The sequence below is a fragment of the Nansenia antarctica genome (assembly GCF_963989245.1).
Source record: "Nansenia antarctica genome assembly, chromosome: 7".
Classification (NCBI taxonomy): Eukaryota; Metazoa; Chordata; class Actinopteri; order Argentiniformes; family Microstomatidae; genus Nansenia; species Nansenia antarctica.
Window position 1 is genome coordinate 5,037,194 of NC_137677.1, and position 17,828 is coordinate 5,055,021.

The following is a 17,828-nucleotide window of genomic DNA, read 5'->3' on the forward strand; positions in this document are numbered from 1 at the left end:
AAAACATCGTCTAGCTGTGAAAATCCTTCGCAATTGGTTCAGCAACAATTACTATATAGGGAATCAATATCAGTAACTTCCATGCATAAAGAAAAAGAGCATTCATACAAAGTAAACCAAGCTGTAAAATCTTTATCAACAGTTACAAAAATATCAACATTAATAAATTAATTCTATAATGCGGCTACAGTTTGTTTCTCTCTAATTTTCCTAAGAGGGAAATAAACATTGGTTGAACTCAACAGAATTCTAGACCTTTGAGGCAAAGGAGCCCTTGTTTGTGTTGCCACGGTGCCACTCTCTTCCAAAGCCAATTCGGGCCGCTACTCTCTTACTGCTTACCCACTTGTGGATATCTACAAGGATTGGATAGGTAATAGGTATAAGCAATTCTACCTAGCCTATCATAGGGGACGGTACTACCATATACTGTAACTATACTTCATCAATCCTGTCAGAGCTCCAGAGTGCATGGGGAGGGGGGGGGGGGTAAGGGCTAGGGGGCACATTTGGGATTGGTCATCCCTCGTTAACACATATGTACCATGGCCCGCGTACTCATAGCAGGCTGGCCAGGCTGGTTGTTGGGCCGTTCTGGGCTTGAAACTGCACCGGTGGAGGGCCGTCGGTCCACTGTCACAGAGGGAAGGGAGAGAGAGGAAGACAAAGTCAGATCACAAATCGGAGACACACAGATAGTGTATTTAAGAGAGAGAGAGAGAGAGAGAGAGAGAGAGGCAGACAGGCAAGTCAGAACAACCTAACATTACATGATATTTTTTTATCCGTATACATTTTCAGAATTGAGCCCGATCTTCCTGTTGTTGCCTGTAGTTGTGTGTTTGTAACACGTCAGCGCGCCATAAGAGACACGCTGCACGCAGCGGAGAGAGCAGTAGGCGCTGCCACTTATCACACACAGCCCAGATGATATCTAATCAAACATTAAGGAGGCAGCCCTCCAAAAACACCCAACTTTATACAAGCACAACGGGCTTAAGACAAAGAACACGGTGGACGACGGCACTCACGCTGATGAGGTTGTGCTCGGGGAGGCTGCAGGCCGCGATGTGGTCCTGGAGAAGCTGCTGGGAGAAGTTCTGGTGCATCTGAGCGGCTTCGTGGGCTTCGATGTCGTTCCCCAGGGCCTTGTTCAGATCTGCAACGAGAGAGACGCTCGTGAAACTTCCACCCGAGCCTGGGTGACTCACAGGTCTGCTACACTACAGGTGTGATAATCCCAACAAAGGGACATTGTCGACAGCTTTGAGAGTATTGGGGCAGCGGTGGCTCAGGAGGGAGAGCCAGCGTCTAAGAATCGCAAGGTCGGCTGTTCGATCCCCGGATGGGCATGTCGAGGTGTCCTGGGGCAAGACACTGAACCCCAAATTGCTCCCAATGAGCGGGGCCGGCGCCTTGCACGGTAGCTTCCCGCCATTGGTGTGTGAATGTGTGTGTGAATGGGTGAATGAGAGGCCGTTGTAAAGCACTTGAGTGAGGCACTATATAAAGTGCAGTCCATTAAACAGGGAGAGACGGACCTTTCATCAGGGCAGACGACCACAGCTGGACAGACATGTCAGGGATCTTGCTCGCCAGCTGCATGGCTGGAACCACCATGTTGTTGCTTTCCTGAAGAAAAGAAAAAAGAGGCATCTCCATTAACTGGATTATAGAATTTAAGTAGAATTGTTCTCACTTGAGAGTGAGGGATAGGGGTAGGACATGATAAGCTTAGGCTTCATCCTACTCCCTTTCGAACATTGTACTGTACTCTTCGTATTAGTTATTTGTTCTTTTATTATTTTAAATCATGTTCGAAATAAAAAGCATGTGCACGTGCATGTGCGCCATTGATTGCAGGTTCTGTGTTACACTATAATACAGGGGTAAAATAAGAGTTTATAGACAGAACAGTTCATAAGGGGCCTGGGAAAGATGTTGCAGCCAAAGCAGGAAGCGTTTGTGGGTCACAGAGTGGAGTGATCTTACCCGGTGGTTCCCCAGGACGTAGAAGATGTGTCCCAGCAGGACCAGAGAGCAGGCGGTCAGTCTGTTCAGGTCTTCAGCGTTGGACATCTTCAAAGTTTCTCTGAGGAACCGTCTGCAAGCAGAAAAGTCATTAAGGGGCTGGTTTCTTGGATCCAAATTATCATCTTCTATCATCATTGTTCATCTTCAGGAGTAAAAAGTGCAATAGAAATGTGCAATAATTCTATTCTAAGTGCCTATTTATACATTTATACAGTATTATTACAGTATTATAACGCCACTGACCTCATGTCTTTTAGCTTGCTTTTATAGTTGTTTTTATTTTCTTAAGATTGTTGTTTTTATATTTGCACTTATGACACCACGGACCTCATTGTCTCTTAGCTTGTTTTATAGCGTTTTCGCTTTTTAATTTGTCTAGTGTGTAATATTTGTCGTTTTTCGCACCTTCAGAAGAACCACTACAATTTCATTGTATAGGCAACTGTACAAGGACAATAAAGTCTATTCTATCTATCTATCTATCTAAATTAAGCCTACTCCTCCAGGACCAAAAAGCATATTCAATGGAGATCAGTCTGTGTTCGGGTGAAATCCTTTTTGATTATCCCAGTGAAAAACACAGCTAAATGTTTTCCCACAGAACATTTGCCGACTTTTTTTGTCTGGCATCGTTAATTCAACTGCCAACGTCCCAATAAGGTTATCAGGAGAAAACTCACTTGGCCTCGTTGTAGCGCCCTTGGAAGAAGGACAGAAGTCCTCTGATGTAGAAGGCCGCCGCGCGGAGGCAGTGGGAGCTGGAACACAACCCCCAAATGTGTCTGTCAGCTCAAGTCAACTCATTTGATTTCACCAACAGGCACCAACATTACTGTGTCCTCAGATATAATGCCCACTTGTGACGTTAGAATTATAAGGTAATTTTTTGTCAAAATTGAGATTTTTACATAATCTGATCCATTAGGTGTTTATTAATGCCTGTGTGGTGTTATTTTTAAAATGTTGACATTTTTGAGTTAGTAATTAATAAAATACAAAGGTTCCATCTCACAAAACATAATGGAATGTAAAAACTTTGACCCTCAATATCTCTGAACTGCCCTAAACGGAGATAGAACCTTATCATTCTAAACGGAGATAGAACCGTATCATTCTAAACGGAGATAGAACCTTATCATTCTAAGCTCACGATATAATGCCCACTGATAATAACTGGTTCTGAGAATGTATTTCAAATATACTTTGTGAGAGAATTACGTGTCTGTGTGAAAACTTGTTTTATGTCCTATTGCTTTTTACTGCACATACCTCACAGGGAAGTTGTGGTCTGGGTTTATCCTTTCGAGGAGACTGTAGAGCTATAGACAGATTGGCAAGGAAGTAATTTGTAAAGCACTTTGAACGACAATGCACTGAAAGGGCGCTACACAAATAAAGTGGATTGTTATCATCAATGGGGTTTGCATATTGCATTATGTAAATGGTTTTGGTAAATATGGAAGGTGAACAGGTGTGAACTGACCTCCTGATGTCTGGTTCCTTCCCTGATGTAAACACTAGCCAGGTTCGTCACAATAAACGTCCAAAGCTCCTGGTGTGAGGTGAGCTGAAATAGGAATGCACAGCGGTAATGCACTCACTCACGCACACATACGAGAGAGAGAGAGAACCTGCGACGTTAGAATTATAAGGTTCTATCTCCATTTTTGTCAAAATTGAGTTTTTTACATAGTCTGATCCATTAGGTGTTTATTAATGCCTGTGTGGTGTTATTTTTAAAATGTTGTTTTTGTTAGTAATTAATAAAATACAAAGGTTCCATCTCACAAAACATAATGGAATGTAAAAACTTTGACGCTCAATATCTCTGAACTACCCTAAACGGAGATAGAACCTTATCATTCTAAACGGAGATAGAACCGTATCATTCTAAACGGAGATAGAACCTTATCATTCTAAACGGAGATAGAACCTTACCATTCTAAACGGAGATAGAACCTTATCATTCTAAGCTCACGAACCCACTCAACACACCTGGTGGTCACATAATAAACTCACCCGCAAGGCAGTGGTGAACTGGGCCTCCGCATTGTCCATACAGTTCACAGAGATGCAATAAAGACCCTGGAAATAGAAAGCAGGACAGCACAACAAGAGCAAAGTAGTAGAAGTTAACAGTTTTAGATAAGAGGGGTTACTCACTCACTCACCCCCCCCGGTCCCTGTCCCTCTCTCTCTCTCCGTGTAATTCAGGGTAAGAGTTTTGAGGGTATGTCTTCGGGGTGTGTGGCAGGTTTAAAATACTCACTAATAAAGTGTGGAGTTGGGCAGCGTGATTGGTGAACAACCTGGGGGACTGTTGGCACAGCTGGCAGACCTGAGAGATCTGGGGTAACACACACACACACACACACACACACACACACACACACACACACACACACACACAGTTGTGTCAGGCGGAGAGAAAGCAATGTCCTCATTAAGGAAACGCTGCCGCTACTCATATCGCTCCCGTCTCAACCTCCTCCATGGACCATGTCACCAAACTATGCTAACAGGTTTCCTGGGGTTTCTAAAGCGCTTTACTTTTTCATTTGGTGACCTCATTTATACAATGCTTAAGTTTATGATAAAAAGACAAGTGGTATCGTTGAATATTGACAGAAATAGATAGCCGCAATGTACAGTTAGGTCCGGAAATATTTGGACAGTGACACAATTTCCATAATTTTGGCTCTGTAGGCCACCACAATGGATTTGAAATGAAACAATCGAGATGTAATTGAAGTGCAGACTTTCAGCTTTAATAGGCTAGGTGCACGATCTCACTACTTCTTGAAGGGCAACTGGTATGAACATATCCTGTCTCACTCTATTGGTTTAATTGATTAATCAGCTGTGCACTGTGTGTTCCAACGGTTTACCGCACAGCTGATTAATCAATTAAACCAATAGAGTGAGACAGGATATGTTCATACCAGTTGCCTTTCAGGAAGTAGTGAGATCATGCACCTAGCCTATTCAAGGGGTTGATCAAAAATATTGTATGAAACGTTTAGGAATTGCAACCATTTTTATACACAGTCCCCTATTTTCAGGAGCTCAAAAGTAATTGGACGAATTAACACAATTTGGATGTGAATACTTTTACCCTAAAGCTGAGAGTCTGCACTTTAAGCCCATATCCATTATATAACTGTAACTTGAAGATGTTTTGGTAAACAGCTAAAATAACACAAATTCTGTCTGTGTCCAAATATACTATATGGACCTAACTGTACCTCCACATCAGCCTACCTCTTGTAACGCAGTGGCCTTGTGCCCCGTGACGAGCCGACACATTATGATGTGCTCCAGGAGTATGACTTGAAACGTGGAGAGGATGGGGCTACAATCTAGCACTGGAATAAGAGGGGGATGAGAAAAACAAAGCATTTTAGACACATTGAGTGGTCGCCAGGGGTGCAAACTGGCGGTGGCCCAAAAAGGTGAAAACGAAGAAAATTATCAATGCACGGCAAAAGAAAATTGACGAGGGGATGGCGCTAGAACTAATGGTGTTAAATAGATATCGCTAGCATATCTATTTACATGGCACCCCCCCCAACTAAAAATATTTTGCAGATCTACACGATTCACATGGATGACCTATTTTGAGGTAGAAACGGCTAATTTAGCAGAAAGGTGACAAGTTTGCACCCCCTGGTGGTCGCTGAACAGATGTTCTTCACAGTAAGGCACGGGAAAGGAAAGACGTGTGGGGCTGGAGTGACTTACTTTTTAGTTTCTCAAGCTGCATGAGCGCTTTGTCTGTGTACTTCTGGGCCTTCTCCAAATATCCAGCTTGCATGGAGTGCATGACTGTCACCTGCAACGTGCATCGCATAGTTTTTACCCACATGATTCACCTGAGCTACACACTGCTACCCACAGTGCATTGGGATTCATAGTGGGACAGTACAGGTGCGTTCAATTTAGCTCAGTTCACCGGGTGGGTGGGGTTGCACTCTATGGCCACTAGTGGAATGGTTGAAAACATGCTAATACTGGTCATCCTGTGCAATGTTTTGAGAGCTGCAGGTACAAAGGCAGTAGGTAGTAGGCTCACCAGGTAGACGAGGACACACATGTGCTCTTTGGGCAGCCAATGGAAAAGGTCCGCCGGGTTGCTGGGTAGAATCTCGTCGTCGTGGAGTGTGGAGATGGTCTGGATGCACTGCTGCAGCTGTTTCAAACACGGCTTCACACTCTTTACCTGCAGGCAAAATAAGAAAAGGGAAAAGAAGAAGGAGGAGGTGAAGAAGAAAAAGTTTCAGCTGTTGCACCCTACAAAATCAATAAGTGTATCATACTGTAATACCAGTTCGTGAGCTTAGAATGATAAGGTTCTATCTCCGTTTAGAATGATAAGGTTCTATCTCCGTTTAGAATGATAAGGTTCTATCTCCGTTTAGAATGATAAGGTTCTATCTCCGTTTAGAATTATAAGGTTCTATCTCCGTTTAGGGTAGTTCAGAGATATTGAGCGTCAACGTTTGTACATTCCATTATGTTTTGTGAGATGGAACCTTTGTATTTTATGAATTACTAACTCAAAAATGTCAACATTTAAAAAAAATAACACCACACAGACATTAATAAACACCTAATGGATCAGATTATGTAAAAAAAAACTCAATTTTGACAAAAATGGAGATAGAACCTTATAATTCTAACGTCACGAGTTTCTACTAAACAGAGTATTTGTGTCTTGACCCCGTCTGACAGGGATGCGTACCTGTCCAGCGTCCAGGTAGTGTGTGACCTGCAGCACCAGGAAGAAGACCCGTAGAGACTCCTTCTGGATGGGGTTTCCCTGCCAGGTCTCCACGATCGTCCCACACAGTGTCAGCAAAGGATGGACCTCGCCGAGCTTCCTCTCCATCAGCAGGAGCTGAGGTACACGAGACACAAAGGCAGAATGGAGAATGGATAAATTACTGTTTTATTCACATGATGCTATTACAATACGTCATACTTAAGACAACTGTTGATCCTTACGACAACTCTAATGATTTGACGATCAGATATGACAAACAGACAAGATGCAATGTACGCTAAATACAAATGACTTACCATTCCTTTACTCAGGAGAAACAATGCTCTGTTGAAAACATACACGCAATTAATTATTGCAGAGAAATGGGAAGTCCGTTGAAGAAAATGTTGAATGACACCACTTGTATTTCAGAGAGGAATCAATGTGAGCATAAAACAAGTTAATACTGCAGAGCAGGTTACAGCACCTGGTGTATTCAGAGCCCACGACTCTGGCATACTCAGCTCCAACACCTAGGAGGTCACAGGCAGACACGAGGTCTTTCTCCAGGGTGTGCAGTTGCTGAAAGAAACAATTCAAATGACATTAAATAATAATAATAATAATAATAATAACTTTATTTGTATAGCGCTTTTCCTGCAAACGTTGCAGCTCAAAGTGCTTTAATCATTATATAATCATAATGTAATTATTTAGTCATTTAAAGGCAATATTAAAAATATGGGTTTTTAGTCTTGACTTGAACACATGTGCTGAGGTTGCATCCCTAATGTAAACTGGCAGTGCATTCCACAATTTGGGTGCATAAAATGAGAATGCAGCCTCACCAAATCTCTTCTTTTGTACATGTGGTACACAGAGAAAACCAGCGTCAGAAGACCCGAGAGCTCTATCGGGCTGATATCCAATGTATAGCCTATGACTGACTAATTAAATCTAAGTTCCAGCTCCAAAAGAACCAAAAATCACAACGTTTAGTACATAGACTATTAACCATTCATTTCACCACAGAGAAAAACCCTCTCTTGATTTCACAGACCCAAGGCAGGCAGGACAACAGGACATACAACATAGAACATATACAACAGGCAGGACAACAGGACCTACCGCTAGTTGGAACAGCAGCCGGCAGTGCCAGTAGGGCGTCTGCTGGGATATCTGGATGGCCTTACGCAGTAAGGGCTTTGCAGAATCCACCAGATTCTGTCAAATGATAACAACAATATAAAACCCACTCAACATTTATACTTCCACAAAAAGCAGGTTCCAAAACTAAATAAACTGTTACTCCTCCTAGTCAACAGATTGAACAATTTCAATTAAATACAGCTGTAAAATAAGTCTAAACTTGTTGAATGCTCAAATAGGTGTAATGCAAGCTTTCACCACATCAATGGGTTGAAAAACAAGCCATACAGAAGCATGCAACATGGTTTGGGGTTTACCTGTTGGCAGTACAGTTCTGACAACAGACTGGCCGCCTCAAATTTGACATCTTCAAACTGAGGGATCTGACACACCGAGTGAAGGAAACAACGCCGTTGACATGAATGATGACTGTACTGTACTAACAGTAGGATGCTTGCTATTATTAACCTGTACTGAAACACATTATTAGAATGATCAAAAGAACAATGTTCTGCAGAGTTTAACAATGTAGCAAGTTCTGGGTAGAGACCGGGAGAATTTGAAAGGATACTTGTTGCGATATAAACCACTGAAAGGAGAAGAAAGAAAGAAACATTTAGTGACAAAACAGTACAAAAAAAAGTACAATTCCCACACAATAACAAAACCACTGACCACCAACTTGTGATGACAAAGTATCACTAAAGTGTTGAACGGTCTAGAAATGGGCTACAATGAAACAAGTGAAAGTAGCGAGAGAGAGGGAGTAAAGAGTAAGACATAGGTCTGTCATCATGACTTTTTTGGGGGTATCCTCATTTATTTTTTTGCAAGAAAGTGTTCAGTGTTCTGCTCTAGTGGCTTGTGTGACTGTTTCTCTCTGATTCTGTTCTATCTCCATTTTTGGTCAAGATTGAGTTTTTTACATAATCTGATCCATTAGGTGTTTATTAATGCCTGTGTGGTGTTATTTTTAAAATGTTGAAATGTTTTAGTTAGTAATTCATAAAACACAAAGGTTCCATCTCACAAAACATAATGGAATGTAAAAACTTTGACGCTCAATATCTCTGAACTACCCTAAACGGAGATAGAACCTTATCATTCTAAACGGAGATAGAACCTTCTCATTCTAAACGGAGATAGAACCTTATCATTCTAAACGGAGATAGAACCTTATCATTCTAAACGGAGATAGAACCTTATCATTCTAAACGGAGCGGGGGGCCTCGATCGTCCCACATAGTGGTGGTCTAGTAGTGAGTTGGACTTGTGATCGGAAGGTTGTGAGTTCAAATCCCTCCTGGGAACACCACCACTACTACTAGTGTGCCCTTGAGTAAGGCACTTAGCCCTCAGTTACTCCAGGGGGAATGTCCCTGTAATTCGTCATTGTAAATCGCTTTGGATTAAAAGCGTCTGCTAAATAATAATAATAATTCATTGAATTTATATAGCGCTTTTAAAAAATGGCAAAATTAATTAATTCATCTTTGCCCCAGACTCTCCCCTCTCACCGCTTTCTCCAGGTGGCCCCGGGCCAGCTCGCTGTTCTGGGTGTGGTGGTACAGCACCGAGCCCAGCTGGAGGTGGGTCCGGGCCTCCACCCTCTGCGGGGGCTCGAACTGGAACACGGCCTCCAGACAGTGCACGCATAGTTTGATCTTTGGTGGACTGGAAGTGCGGAAATGTTCCGCGAAGCCCAGCAGGGCCAGGTACCAAGACTCCGGGGCCTCTGCTACGTTGGACGCCATTTCCCCCCCTCGATAACAACAACAAGTACTGCTGTGTCGCGGCTCTCGCGAGATTTCATGGGTACAACGAGATTTGAATCGTTGAATACATTGATGGGATTTGTAGTTCAAAATACAAGCGTATATGCCCTCAATTTAGATAAACTCTCGCGAGATTTCATGGGTTACAACGAGATTTGTCGTGGATGCGTCGATGGGATTTGTAGTTCAAAATACCAAGCGTATATGCCCTCAATTTAGATAAACTCTCGCGAGATTTCATGGGTTACAACGAGATTTGTATGCGTGAATACGTTGATGGGATTTGTAGTTCAAAATACCAAGCGTATATATATATATGCCCTCAATTTAGATAAGCTCCTCGAAAGCCATAATAATTAAATCGCGTGCGTCAACTCAGAGGGAGAATTTTTAGACAAGACACCGGCTAAAAATAGTACACCATCAACTGTTCGTGGAGTTTTGACACCTGCCGTTTTCAATCGCGTCTTTAAAAAGAAAGAAATCGCCTACAGTGTGAAATACGGACACAAGCAGCTGTGTGTGGAGCAAGAGCGCACTGGGGGGTAATTCCATCAATATCGCTAAAGGAAAATCCAGGTTTAGTCTGATAAGTCTCGCGAGAGTTCTTTTAAAATACCCAGGCATATTCTGATAAGTCTCGCGAGAGTTATCAAAACATAAGCCAGGATTTTCCTTTAGCGACGTTGATGGAATACCCCCTGACCGCTGTGTGAACAAACACAGATCAATGTGAATGTGTCATCTATTTGGGAAGAAGAAGGTACTGGAGGAGTTGACTGTTTGAATGAGATCTCAACAGTGTTCAAGATTGACAGCCTGCATTTTGCAATTTTGCAATTACACGCACATTGATTGAAGCGCAAAGGTGAGGAAATGCATGGTCCGAATTCGCAATGAATGAATGTGATGATATAATAATACGCACTTGCACATTTGTTTGTTTACCCTGTGATGCACAGCAATGTTTACTGTTTTGGACCTTGGCTTTGCACAATTAATTAGATTTATTTGATGGTTCCAATCATTCTGATCTGTCCATCTGTTTATCTATACACATAGATAACTGCATTTGTCAGTACCCAGAAATTACAGTATGTGTTCATTTGTGGATAAAGGTATAATGACTGATAGGCCAATATCTGGCCAAAAGATCTGAATATTCATTTATGTAAAATAAATAAGGAACACTAGTATTTTGTCTAATAATATCTGTTAAACAATAAATAACCAATGATGTCATCAAATACATGTGTTTACATACATTGGGGTGTGCATTTCCAATGGAGTATAACATGAATGACTGAGAGCATGTGGGAGGTTTGGTTGTTTATCACTTGTTGTTTCTCTCTCCTACAGGGGTTGATTGCTGTATTGTTGACATACAGACAGACCGACAGACCGACTGACTGACTGGGTTGTTGTCAAGGGCATTCATGACCCATACCGTGCAGGACCACCAGAGAACACTGCCAGTGCCCCAAAATGCAGTGCTGTCTCTTCCACCCTCCACCCAAGCCAAAGTGAGTCCCCTTCATGATCCCCCTTCTCTCCCTCCCTACCTCACAGGAGTTTCCCAGAACTTGTTTTGGAACACGCCTCAACCTCATGCCTCAGCTGTAAATAGCAGGCAAAGGTCCAGCAGGACCAAAGTCAAGGACAGCTGAGGCGACACCTATGGGCCTGGTTAACAGAGCAGGAAGTTTGGCTCGGGTAGGGAGAATGAATGTGTAATTGGGCCAAGCACGTGTTAACCACGTCTCGGAAGTGTGGTTGGTGGTGTCGCAATGTTTATTTATCTACAGTACTACCAAGTGGTTCTGGTTTCCCAGAATACAGTGTTGTTTTCAACACGCCTCGGCTTCATGCCTAAGCTGTAAATAGCAGGCAAAGTCCAGGACCAAAGTCAAAGTCATCTGAGGCTACACCTATAGGCCTAGGTAACAGAGTAGGAAGTGTAGTGGCTAGGGTAGGGAGAATGGGTAATTGGGTCAAGCACGTGTGAACCACGACTCGGAAGTGTGGTTGGTGTCGTAATGTTTATTTTTTATACAGTACCAAGTGGTTGGGAACAACAACCTTTGTTTTGTGTATTTCCTCGTGAAACCCACGTGCTTCAGAAGTGGGCCACAATCACAACAGAGATTGTTGCTGCTGGCCTGCCCTGCCCCCATGACTACTCTGGTATTTCAATTGTACTTGAATACCTTTAGCCTACAGCCAGTGCAACAATATACATAGTTGTAGTCCCCCATTAAAGGAATAGTTCACCCAAATTACAAAATTGGTTAGATGGTTCATTCCTTACTTTGAAAGTAGTCTATGGGCCAGCATTTTGTCTGTGAGCATGTTTTTGACTAATCGTGACGTTAGAATTATAAGGTTTTATCTCCATTTTTGTCAAAATTTGGTGTTTATTAATGCCTGTGTGGTGTTATTTTTAAATTTTTTACATTTTTTAGTTAGTAATTAATAAAATACAAAGGTTCCATCTCACAAAACATAATGGAATGTAAAAACGTTCACGCTCAATATCTCTGAACTGCCCTAAACGGAGATAGAACCTTATCATTCTAAACGGAGATAGAACCTTATCATTCTAAACGGAGATAGAACCTTATCATTCTAAACGGGGTAGTGGTGGTCTAGTGGATAGTGAGTTGGACTTGGGATCGGAAGGTTGTGAGTTCAAATCCCGCCTGAAGCCACACCACTACTAGTGTGCCCTTGGGTAAGGCACTTAGCCCTCAGTTACTCCAGGGGGAATGTCCCTGTAATTCGTAATTGTAAGTCGCTTTGGATAAAAGCGTCTGCTAAATGACAAAATTAATTAATTAAATTAAACGGAGATAGAACCTTATCATTCTAAACGGAGATAGAACCTTATCATTCTAAACGGAGATAGAACCTTATCATTCTAAACGGAGATAGAACCTTCTCATTCTAAACGGAGATAGAACCTTATAATTCTAAGCTCACGAAAATGTGTTTGTGAGCATGTTTTTGACTACTGTGATTCACAAGTGACTGTTTTTGCTTGGTATTGCCTCAGAGTGTGTGTGTTGAGTGTGTCTCCGTCTCCGTTTGCAGGATTTCAGGCAGAGATGGACCGTGCTGGACACACTGATGTGTGGAGCTATCGCTGGTGCCGTGGCCAAGACTGTCATCGCTCCACTGGACCGGACCAAGATCATCTTCCAAGGTCAGTTCACTCTCCTCCCAGGGGTTCTGAAGAACCTGGAGACTGTGGAGAGTCTTTCTGTGAATTGGATTGATTGTGCTGTAATCGCCTTTTCTCTTTTTATTTAAAGTAATTCATCTTATTTTTTATTTTATTTTTTTACGTTTAATCGAACTAATCGAACTTAATCTGCCCTAATACCCATTTCTTTTACCCCCTGTACCCCAGTGTCCTCAAACAGATTCTCTGCTAAGGTGAGTGCATTTCAAATCTCAATTGCATTGAACAGGACAAAGACACTATATTTCCTCTGAATACAATAGGCAGACAGGGCAGGCAGATATGGAAATTAGTGTTGAGCTTGTGTTTGTTACTGAAGCGGAATTACTCAAAGCATTGCTAAAGAATATCAGAGCAAGCTATATTGGGAATGCAGTAATGAATGTATTGTATTGTCGTGAGCTTAGAATTCTAAGGTTCTATCTCCGTTTAGGGTAGTTCAGAGATATTGATCGTCAAAGTTTTTACATTCCATTATGTGAGATGGAACCTTTGTATTTTATGAATTACTAACAAAAAAATGTCAACATTTAAAAAATAACACCACACAGACATTGATAAACACCTTTTGACCAAAATGGAGATAGAACCTTATAATTCTAACGTCACGTTGTATGTTGTGTCCCTAGGAAGCCTTCCGGCTGATCTACTGCAGCTATATAAAGGATGGCTTCCTCAGTTTGTGGAGAGGTAACTCTGCTACCATGGTGCGGGTCATCCCCTACGCCGGCATCCAGTTCTGTTCTCACGACCAATACAAGAGACTGCTCGGGGATTACTATGGCTTCCAGGGAAAGTGAGTAGCCCCGCCCCTCAGTCACCTGTCCTGTAGGGGAGAACAACGTAGTAGGAATGACCGAGATGTAAATGGTAAATGGACTGCACTTATATACCGCCTTTTTTGCTGCTTCAAAGCTGCTCCAAAGCGCTTTACAACGGCCTCTCATTCACCCATTCACACACACATTCACACACCAATGGCGGCAAGCTACCATGCAAGGCGCTAGCCCGCTCATTGGGAGCAATTTGGGGTTCAGTGTCTTGCTCAAGGACACTTTGACATATGGCCAGCCGAGGCTCGAACCGCCCATCTGCCAACCTTGTGATCATTAGACGGCGACTCTACCTCCTGCGCCACAGCCGCCCCAGAGATGTACTCTTATGCTCTGATAGTGTACTGTATCTGAACAGATTTTTATGGGTGCGTCAGCTTCATAAATGCGAAGTGCATTGCCTAGGTTCTACGAAAGGAGTGTAGCCGAGTTGCACAGGAATACACTTGTTTCATTTCTTGGACTGGAAACAGAGGTTCGGTGACTGATGTGGTTCAGCATGTGGTGGTATCATCCACTACCCCCCAGCACTGCGTCTCCTGAGACACCCGCTTTCCCCTTTACTGTGTCCCCTATGACTTCTACTGCCCCCCTTGTACTGTTTCTCTGTTCTCCGAGACTGAGACTGAGACTGCCAATGGCCCCGGGCCTGAGCTAGACTGGTGGATTGATGATTCACTTGCTAAGTCAAATGTATTGACTAAATTCCTAAATTTCGTTGTTTGGTACCTGTACTGTAGCAATGACAATAAAGTCCATTCATTCATTCATTCATTGATTGTAAGTCGCTTTGGAATAAGGCGTCTGCTAAATGCCAAAAATGTAAATGTAAATGTATATGTATCATCATCATGGTCTTCATCATCAACATTGTGTCCAGTGTGGAAATGTTCAAAAAACAAATCTGTCCAATGACTAGTGGCCAGAGAAATCCTTGACCACCTGACCTGTCATTCCAAGCGTGTCCTGAAGGCGTTGCTGCATGCACTTCCACAGTCACCAACAGTTCCTCTGTTCTCCTCCCGCTGACGCAGTGACATAAAACCTGTAACATTCCATTTGGGAATTCTACAGTTCTCGAATCTTCAGAATGTTCACTTTAGGTTTGCCTGCCCTACACAATCACTGTCTTCCCATGGACGGCCATAGTTTTGTCCTCTGATGTCATCTGATATACATATCGTGTCTGTCTGCTTCAGGGCTCTTCCCCCCTTCCCGCGGTTGCTGGCAGGGTCACTGGCGGGGACCACGGCTGCCATGCTCACCTACCCCCTGGACATGGTCCGAGCCAGGATGGCCGTGACTCCAAGACAAATGTAGGCACTGGATATACCTGCGAATGTTGCCTGTTTTAATCTACTGCTGTGCTGTTGATATTAACACAGTAATTCACATGAAAGTCACGCGTGTCATGTGTCTCTCCCCCCCACAGGTACAGCAACATCATGCACGTGTTTGTCCGCATCACTCAGGAGGAGGGCTTTAGGACCCTGTACAGAGGTTTCACACCGACCATCCTGGGGGTGGTTCCGTACGCAGGGCTCACCTTTTTCACCTATGAGACACTCAAGAAACTGCACGCAGGTATGGCCTCTCGTCAACTATTGCCACTCAGTGTTGAGCTGCTTCTCTTAGTAGTAGTGAAAAAAAAAAAGCTTATTATCTGATCATCTATTCAGGGAATGTCACTCAGACTTTCAACTCTCTCTAATCTATCTCCTTCTCTCTCTCTCTCTCTCTCTCTCTCTCTCTCTCTCTCTCTCTCTCTCTCTCTCTCTTTCTCTCTCTCTCTCTCTCTCTGTGTCTCTCTCTCTTTCTCTCACTGTCTGTCTCTCTCTGTCTCTCTCTCTCTCTCTCTCTCTCTCCCTCTTTCTCTCTCTCCTTCTCTTTATCTTTATCCCCCCCCCTCTTCAGAGAGAAGCAGGAGATCACAGCCGTACCACTACGAACGTGTCGCGTTCGGGGCGTGCGCGGGCCTGATCGGCCAGTCGGCGTCTTACCCGCTGGACGTGGTTCGCCGGCGCATGCAGACCGCCGGAGTGACGGGCAAATCGTACGGCTCGGTTCTGAGCACCCTGAAGGAGATCGCCATGCAGGAGGGCGTGGTGCGCGGCCTCTACAAGGGCCTCAGCATGAACTGGATCAAAGGACCCATCGCCGTGGGCATCAGCTTGAGCACCTTTGACCTCACCCACAACCTCCTGCACAAGCTGCACCACCTAGGCTACTTCACCCACTAGCCACCAGGGGGAGCCAGAGGTGGAGCTCATAGTCGCATTGTGACTACAATGGTAGTCACTCCACAGGGATGAGACTAGGCAATAACTAAACCTATCCGTCCAGTGCAAGCCAGTCACTCACAATGTGGATCCCTCTCTGCACTCTGCGATTTAGAGAGGGATTCAAATGTGTCGCAAAGCTTCTGCAGCACAGCTTAGAAACGCACAGCTAGTCATGCTCGCATCCTCTGTTCTTAATGGCGGAGGAGGTATGTGCACTACAGGCATTATCAGTGTCCTCAGAGGTCGTCGGTGTGAGCCAGAGGTTGAGATGTGAAATACAGGAGGTGTGAAGGACATTTTTATTTGATTTTCAGTCTGTTTTTTATTTTATTTTATTTGCTGGGTCATGGTGTCATATTGGTAGTGGCACCGGGCCCTGGTTCTGGAAATATTCAGAGAGGTGGAGCTCGTATCGACGCTGGATTCATTTTAGCTGAGTATTTTATCATCTCATGTGCTGACAAGAGAGTGGAATCCTGACTCGACATCCGCACGTGTGAATCGAATCATCGCGCATAATTCTCATTGACATCATCAATGCAAAATGTACTGTACGCTAATGTCGAGTTGAGGAGTTACGTGCACGGCTCTTGAGTTAGAATTACTGAGTTTATTTCAATACTTAAGTTTTTAAACGTTTTGTGAGGCATTTTTATTATACGTTGAACTTTTTTTAAACCATATATTGCTGCTTTCTTTTTTTTGTGATTATTTCATGTAATCATTTCAGACTAACTGAAATGTATTTGACTAAGTATATTAGCACCACTCACATTTCATGAGTAACCCAGTTCGCCTTGCTGCTGTGAGAAAAAGTGATCACTCATATGTTGTTTTAAACAGTTTGTTATACCAGCTGGTGGGTGATATGAAGGGTGTGTTCCAAAGAGCTTGATGCTGGAGTCTGACGATTAAATGTCCATTTTATATTGTGCCAAAGTGGAATGGAAATGAATGTAGATCAGTATTAACGTCAGCAGGACTGCACAGTTTCACTGCTCCGTGTATAACTTTGAGGTGTTGTCGTGAAGTATAATGGTGTCTAACTGGTATTCAATTGATCTGAAATGTGTCCACTAAATGTAAGTAAATATATACTATATTCAAGAATAATTTTCTATTTTAAAATTAATAAGATAAGACTCTTTCAGCTATCACTACTCTTATTATTGTGGTTCTATTGTTTGTTATATTTGTTTAATTGTTTGTTGATTCACTTTATAATCTTGATATGCCAAAGCACTTGACATGCACTGACTTCTGGGAATCAGAGTATAATGTAATAATCATCAATCAAGCTTCACTGGACTCGATCTCAAAGTGCAATACTTTCAATGAATTCATGTATACTACTGTCACTGTTGTAAATGCAATGAGTAAATGAGTACTTGACATAAAGGTTGATCGTAACATCAAACAGCGTCTCTATTTGTCCACACGGGGGCACCATGTGATAGGCAAACTAATGGGCTGAATGATTCTCATTTATGGTAGACAGTTTAATCAAATTGTATATGTACAAAATCATCTTTAATTGTACCATTTTTAAGAGGGTCATTGTTCCTGAAAACAAACTCAAAACAAACAAACTCAAAACAAATAAATAACACATAAGTCTCCTAAATTCACAGATATTAAATGAAATACACCCCTGCCTGGATGGTGTATGAAGAAGCACCACTAGGTGGCAGTAGCTCCTAGTGAACCTCTAAGATTGGCCCCTAATGGCGGTTAGTTAAGACTCTGATCACA

The 17,828-nt window shown here is 42.9% G+C and overlaps 2 protein-coding genes across 2 annotated transcripts; one reads left to right on the plus strand and one right to left on the minus strand.

Moving 5' to 3' along the window:
* Positions 1-285: 285 nt before the first annotated feature.
* LOC308162139 (MAU2 chromatid cohesion factor homolog) lies at positions 286-9,705 on the minus strand. Its single transcript, XM_080536255.1, has 19 exons — positions 9,463-9,705; positions 8,517-8,534; positions 8,263-8,328; positions 7,925-8,020; positions 7,284-7,378; positions 7,114-7,141; positions 6,776-6,931; positions 6,107-6,253; positions 5,776-5,866; positions 5,296-5,399; positions 4,304-4,381; positions 4,054-4,119; positions 3,518-3,601; positions 3,304-3,353; positions 2,715-2,792; positions 1,993-2,104; positions 1,542-1,632; positions 1,032-1,159; positions 286-633 (listed from the first exon to the last, which is right to left on the minus strand). Exons 1-19 carry the CDS (start codon positions 9,697-9,699, stop codon positions 559-561), a joined length of 1,800 nt encoding a protein of 599 aa, XP_080392381.1. The 5' UTR covers positions 9,700-9,705; the 3' UTR covers positions 286-558.
* Positions 9,706-10,478: 773 nt separating this feature from the next.
* On the plus strand, positions 10,479-17,429 carry LOC308161787 (mitochondrial coenzyme A transporter SLC25A42-like). The gene is made up of 8 exons (XM_080535859.1): positions 10,479-10,588; positions 11,080-11,243; positions 12,811-12,922; positions 13,130-13,155; positions 13,591-13,757; positions 14,994-15,110; positions 15,227-15,378; positions 15,709-17,429. The coding sequence occupies exons 2-8, from the start codon at positions 11,157-11,159 to the stop codon at positions 16,032-16,034; spliced, it is 987 nt and encodes a 328-aa protein (XP_080391985.1). The 5' UTR covers positions 10,479-10,588; positions 11,080-11,156; the 3' UTR covers positions 16,035-17,429.
* Positions 17,430-17,828: the final 399 nt, after the last annotated feature.

Coding starts and splice junctions, on each gene's coding strand:
- LOC308162139 (XM_080536255.1), bottom strand. CDS start 9,699: ATGGCGTCCAACGTAGCAGAGGCCCCGGAGTCTTGGTACCTGGCCCTG. Junction 4,120..4,303: donor CCCAACTCCACACTTTATTA/GTGAGTATTTTA, acceptor TTCTATTTCCAG/GGTCTTTATTGCATCTCTGT. Junction 1,160..1,541: donor GTCGTCTGCCCTGATGAAAG/GTCCGTCTCTCC, acceptor CTCTCGTTGCAG/ATCTGAACAAGGCCCTGGGG.
- LOC308161787 (XM_080535859.1), top strand. CDS start 11,157: ATGACCCATACCGTGCAGGACCACCAGAGAACACTGCCAGTGCCCCAA. Junction 12,923..13,129: donor GACCAAGATCATCTTCCAAG/GTCAGTTCACTC, acceptor CCTGTACCCCAG/TGTCCTCAAACAGATTCTCT. Junction 15,111..15,226: donor GCCGTGACTCCAAGACAAAT/GTAGGCACTGGA, acceptor TCCCCCCCACAG/GTACAGCAACATCATGCACG.